Source organism: Centrocercus urophasianus, unplaced genomic scaffold (assembly GCF_019232065.1).
Source record: "Centrocercus urophasianus isolate 14NV4802_14NV808 unplaced genomic scaffold, USGS_Curo_1.0 seq_14, whole genome shotgun sequence".
NCBI lineage: Eukaryota > Metazoa > Chordata > Aves > Galliformes > Phasianidae > Centrocercus > Centrocercus urophasianus.
The window spans coordinates 8,318,239-8,324,238 of NW_024884586.1; the positions used below are offsets into that span (position 1 = coordinate 8,318,239).

The following is a 6,000-nucleotide window of genomic DNA, read 5'->3' on the forward strand; positions in this document are numbered from 1 at the left end:
ACAAGTCACACCACTGAAATTCATTCAGCAATAAAGGCAATGTGGCAAGCAGCCTTAACCTATAAAATCTAAAGGGCTGCTGTCTGTTCAAACAAAAATAGTGTACAAAGGAATCCAGACAAAATAACCAGTACATTTTCTACCTATTTGCCAGTACAATTATTGTCTACCAGGATTCATATATCTGTGCACATCTGGATGTAACCACTATTGTGACTGGGAGAATTTAACTCCTTATTACCTGTAACTGGGATATTTCCAACTATTTATCTTTTCACATGGTATTTTTCACATGGCCAAATGATTTAGGCATATAATACTAGGCAGGAACTCAGGCTATTATTTCTACTGTTGGCTGCACTGTCCATCCTTAACAATGAGGCATTAATAGATTGTGCTTTTAGAGAGGGATTATAAAAAAAAACTTGGGCAACTTTTCACCTCAGATATTGTAGAGTGAGATCTCTCTCTTTATCCTAACACTTGGACATTCCAGACCATCAGGTACCAAAAGCCAAACTCATGTATTTATCTGCTTTACAGATTTCACTTCAGTGGTGTGAAATACTATTTTTCATATAGCAATGGATCATACGCCGTTTAAAGAGTATTTTGGAAATTAAGTTCTACAAAAATTAAATCCTGCATGCAGCGAAAACCTGTTCTACAAGCCTCTGTTCACAAAGGATCTATTGTTTTATGAACAATAAGATAAAAAGAGGTGATGAGATGATTCAAGAAAGGATTTCTAAACATTTTTCATGGAGCTCTTTTTACGATCCAAGTACATGATGAGGGGCTTCTTTAATTTGGGACAAGAATGCATTCTGTATAATTTCATGTCATTTTGTTATTGTTTTGGTATGACCCCTGGAAAACTGATTGTTACTGTCTAATTTTGAGCAGTTTTTCACTGCAGTGTATTTCACACTTCAGATCAAAAGCTAACATCAAGACAAAATCTGATCCTACCCTGAAAGTAGATTTTTTTCCTTTTAATTACTCTAAGATATACTAACATCCATTTTCTTTCACTTTCATCCTGCAGAATTATGTCTTAACCTATGAGTTGCTTCACTTCTTTCAGTCTACATATATAAATACAGTCTGAAAGGTTAGGTTAAGACATAAGTTGACATGAATAATGATGTCAGGCTAATTCCTTGTGTGACCACATTACTGGAAAAGTTTTTTCACGATACGTATTGCCACACACAAATCCCTTTTCTGATCTACACTCTACCTGCCATAATTGCAAGAGGAATGGTTACTGGACTTTATGGAAATTCTTATGAATATCAGAAAAAAATACATGTCTACTTCCAGGAAGAGAAGACTGCATAGAAACACAGTTTTACTTCTGAGGATTTGCTAGACAGACCATCTGCTAACATAAACACAAGGTGATACCAAAAAACTAATGAAGCTACATCATTTCACAACAGTGAAAGATCTGGCTTATGAGCTGCATTTTTTTTCCTGCACAATTAGAAAGAGAAGATTCACTAAAGGTTTTTCCTGTCTTGCATTTAAATCATCCCTTATGCCCACGTAGAAATGACTATTAACAGTAAAGCCCTTTCCTAAAGCTGTTTTTATGCTGGATTTCTAACGTTCTTTTAATTCTTTTATTAGTAGAAATACTTTTAGCCACTATCCTATATGGCATGCAGACAGATGTGTAAAGAATCAATCCAGTTTTTATCTTCCCAGCACCTTTACACTAAATGTACTTACATCTGCCCATCCACAACAGCCAGATTGGGCTTGAGGTACACCGTGAAATCCGTGACTGTTATCAGGATATACTGGATCTCAGGGTGGTTATTGCTGTTCAGAGCACGCTGAATGTGGACAGAGAACTCCCTGTAAGAGTCTTGGCAGTCAGAAACAAAGTTATACTCGCACGTGCCAGGAAACTGATAGATATCTCCATCAAATGTTTTGAAATGGTTGTTCCCCCAGGTGCTGCAGACATAGTGGCCATGGTTTCTTGTCCTTCCTGTTAAGTTATGAAAAAGAAAGTCAGGAAAGTGAAATAAATGAGCTACAGTCAAGAAGAGTTAAGGGTTGCAGCATGCAGGAAAAGCCATTTGCAATTACACTCATGGTGACTCCACAGATCTGAAGTCTAACTGAGTATCTGCGTACTAACAGAAAAAATGTGAGTATCTAAAGGAAAACAAGATGTCAACAAACACTGGTGGGACTTGAGTATACCATGTAGTCCTCCCTTGAGAAGGAAATTGCCTGCATGAGATTGGTAAATTTACTGTCTGGCCACTATCAAGTTCGTGCATTGGCTTGCTTTGCCAACATGTGAATTTATTATGAATCGCAGTAATAGTTTAGCAATGTTAAATATTCCCAAGAGTTCTTTTCTCCTCTGATGCAACCTGCACTTGAAAGGAAACAGCACTGTGAGTCCAAAAAAGTTCCACAATTCTTCTGGAGGGCAAAAGGATTTCTACTACCACATGCCTTTGTAGGAGATAGGGTAGAGAATAATTGTGTAGTAGAGAACAAAAAATAGCAGATGATTAAGCTGATGCTCTGAAATTCATTCCCTCCCCAGCCATGGTAAATATCAAGATGCTGCATGTTAGGGCCGAGAATAAAAGCAGAGCATACTTGGGAAGCTTGCCAAGGTAACAAGCACACTTACTACTCATCTTCACTGGGCTTTCTTGCAATGTTTAATTTGAGAAAGCAGAACTATCATGAGAATGTCAAAGTTATCGCACTTAGATGGTTAGCAATAACAGATGCATCCAGCCTCTCTGGCACTACCAAAGCTTATCAATGCTTCTCTCTACAAAATGAAGGCTACAGAGAGATTCTCCCAGAGGTCACAACTAGGATCAATGCAACCCAATGCTTTCTATCATTAAATTCAAGACACAGCAAACAAAGATCAATATCCCAAGCCCAACCAGTGCACAAAATTCATAACCTATTTCTATAAAAATAGTTCCTAGTTTGAGAGTTCCATTTCAACACTACTAAGTTGATAACATACAGAACAAATTAGAGCTTACAGGAAAGGATTATTCATGTCCTGAATGACAAAATGAGCTTTGTCTAATGTTAATCCATTGACTTCAGAAGAAAGCATTTATGTTGTTCCAAAATAACGAAGCAACGCACAATCACCTGCTTTCCTCACTGCTGTAACAATTAACCAACCAAATTCTATAATTTCCTACTGTGCAGTGGTTGCAATACCTAAGAAGCTCTCAACATACAGAAAGAAGTAACAATGAAAGTATTTTTCAGGTACTTCAAACTAAAGATTAGTGCTTTAGAAGCCAATCACTCCAAAGAGTGATTGTATCTACCCATGTTGGCTAAGCCATGCAGCCTTGGTATTCGAAAGTTAAAGAAAATCAAGAGATCTTAAAACTCCATTGTAATATTTAAACGCATTTCCTCCTACTCTGCAGTGATATTTCAATTCCCCCCTCTCCCATTTCCAAGAGGTGATCCACCACCATACCGTTTCTAGAGCTTACCTTTTCTTATTTCACTTGTATTGGAAAGAGCCAGCCAGAGCACAAGAAGGCCGGCAGCTCTTAGCCCCATGGTGGCTAAGGTGGGTGAACTGCGAATACCACTGAAAGCATTTCTTTATATAATATCCACTGATGCAATTGATTCCATCACAGGGGAGGAGATACAAAGGGAGGAGGAAAGAGGAGGGGTAAAAAAAGTAGGTGTGCTATTTACAGAAGATAAGAAGTAAACAGATAGGTATTTTTCAGAACAAATGAAAAAATTTAATATAGAGGAAATGGTATAATATTGATTCAATGATCATGCAATGTTTTATTGCTTTATTCCTTTCTCCTGCAGGATGCTACGTTTTTAAATCCTTCTAACGCTTATGCCAAGCTTAACCTTCATCAACTCCTATGACAAACTGAATTCTGGAGTGACTGAAAAAGGAAATCCCTTGAATGAAGTTTAGAATGAGATACGCTAAAGCATGGCTTCAGAGGCAGAAGACTTTCATCTTTCACCATCATACTGAAAAATTTCTGTAAGTATTAAATGACTCTTGTAAAGCTCCTTGTAGACAACAAGTCTACATACAGTAATTGCTGTAAATAAAAGTTATGAGATGGTGCATTATAAAATTATTTTGCAGACAATTGTTGGATCCATTTATAAAGATCTAGGGAGTTCTTAATACAATATAAAGCCCATATTATGTCCAAAATGTAATCGTGCTGAGGTGTCAAGAAAAGTTCAAGGAATTCACATTACACGAGATGTTCTACGAAACAGTGCTGTGATGCATCAGAAAAAAACATCAGCAAGTGTTACAGAAGTTCTCACAATATGCTAAGCTATAGGAAAACCAAACACTCCGCATTTCACTCACTGCAAAAAAAGGGAAAAATTGGAAAACATTGCTGTTCATGCCAAATAAGAATTCAGGTTTATTTTCAGACAATTCATTCTTGCTTACCTTCTACATGAATGATAAATTTCCAGCCTACCGTTCCACATTAGATCACACAAACAGCTACAGGCTCAGCTTTGCTTTATACAGAGAAAGACGCAGAAGAAAGCAGAAAACAAAACCAGGTACCAGTTCAGAATCCTGCTTCAGAAATATATTTCATATGCACTGCATTTTGCTCTGAAAAATTCCTCAGAGGAGACGCTTCTGCAACTCTTTTCAGAAGGCTCCTTGAGGTACAGCATAATTATTTCAACAGATCTTTATTAATACAGTTGCTTTAGAGCACTAACAGCTTACATCGTACAGCTCTCAGGCCAGGCTCTATTTTCTCACCCAAAGTTTCTCACTGCAGTGTCATGATATCTCTAATCCTCTTCATTGTTCTGAGCATTCTTTACTCGCATAGCTCAAATTACAAGTAAACAGAACTTCTATATTTTATAAAACACAAGGAAACTTCACTTAGCCCTTTTGGTTCTGAAGTCAGCTATAAACACTCTTTTGTCATGAAGGCATAGTTTGATTTCTTTTTCTTTGCTATTTCTATCACAGCCTAGACTCACCCCTAACATCTTCCTGTTTTCTCTCAATACATCTCAAAAGCTCTTGGGCTTTCTACTTTTCCTATTTGAGGATACAGATTTGCCCACACGTTGGGTATCTTTCACTTGACAGTCCTAACTGCACTTTAGTATTTTCCCTTCTCTCCTGTGAGAGTCTATCACTAGTAGAATATATAATTAATTTTCCTTCATGGAAAATAAAAATAAATACAGTCACAGCCATTTAGAATTCAGAGAAAAAAGAAGTAACACCTCCTATAGAGACCTCTCCTTGATGGTTACTTTATCAGATCTTAATTCTCATGACACATTGGAGGCATCCCAGCTAGGAATTTTCTTTCTTTTACACCATCAAAACTGTCTGTTCAGAAATGTTTTGTAAAAATTCTTATGAGATATCTAAAGTTTTATTCTGTTTTTCTTTTCCTTCCTATGTTTTTTTTTTCCAGATACAGTCCTGTCCAGAATTACTACTGTCTCCAAAAAATTGGTCTCTATGACTAAATTCATACACAGTCTTCAGAAATTTTAACAGCAGTTGTTCCACAGATTCAGCAGATCTGACCCTTTTTCTGTTCAATTGGATATGCTCATAAGTACAAACTGAAAACTTCGCATTTCCTTTTCAGGTTTCTTTACCAAAAACCTTCCTCATTTGAAACAAACCTCATTCATTTCCTAGGACTGTGAAAGGTAATCATCTTTACCCTAAAGACGTACCGCCCCTCTATTCAATATGGTGATGTTTTACTCCTAAGCACAACTCAAAATGCCCTTTTTCAGTGGCTGTTATGGATAATTTTAACCCCTTGAAGAGCTACTCTTAGCCAACCAGTACTGGTATTAGTGCCTGGTTTTCTCTGCCCCAGCTCCATCCTGAGCATGATCCTATCTTGGGCTATACAGATAGAACAGCAACACTTCCCTTCTGAAGTCTTTTCAGCATGAATAAACTCTCACTGACACTCC

General features: G+C 37.2%; 1 protein-coding gene across 1 annotated transcript in view; it reads right to left on the reverse strand.

The window, feature by feature from the left end:
- Positions 1 to 3,586, reverse strand: part of MUC2 (mucin 2, oligomeric mucus/gel-forming) — a 75,301-nt gene extending 71,715 nt beyond the window's left edge. Inside the window, exons 1-2 of the mRNA XM_042815066.1 lie at positions 3,513 to 3,586; positions 1,738 to 2,002 (exon numbers count right to left, since the gene is read on the reverse strand). Coding sequence (XP_042671000.1) covers positions 1,738 to 2,002; positions 3,513 to 3,582 — 335 coding nt within the window. The 5' untranslated portion in view covers positions 3,583 to 3,586. The remainder of the gene's footprint in view (positions 1 to 1,737; positions 2,003 to 3,512) is intronic.
- Between the last annotated feature and the right edge of the window lie 2,414 nt (positions 3,587 to 6,000).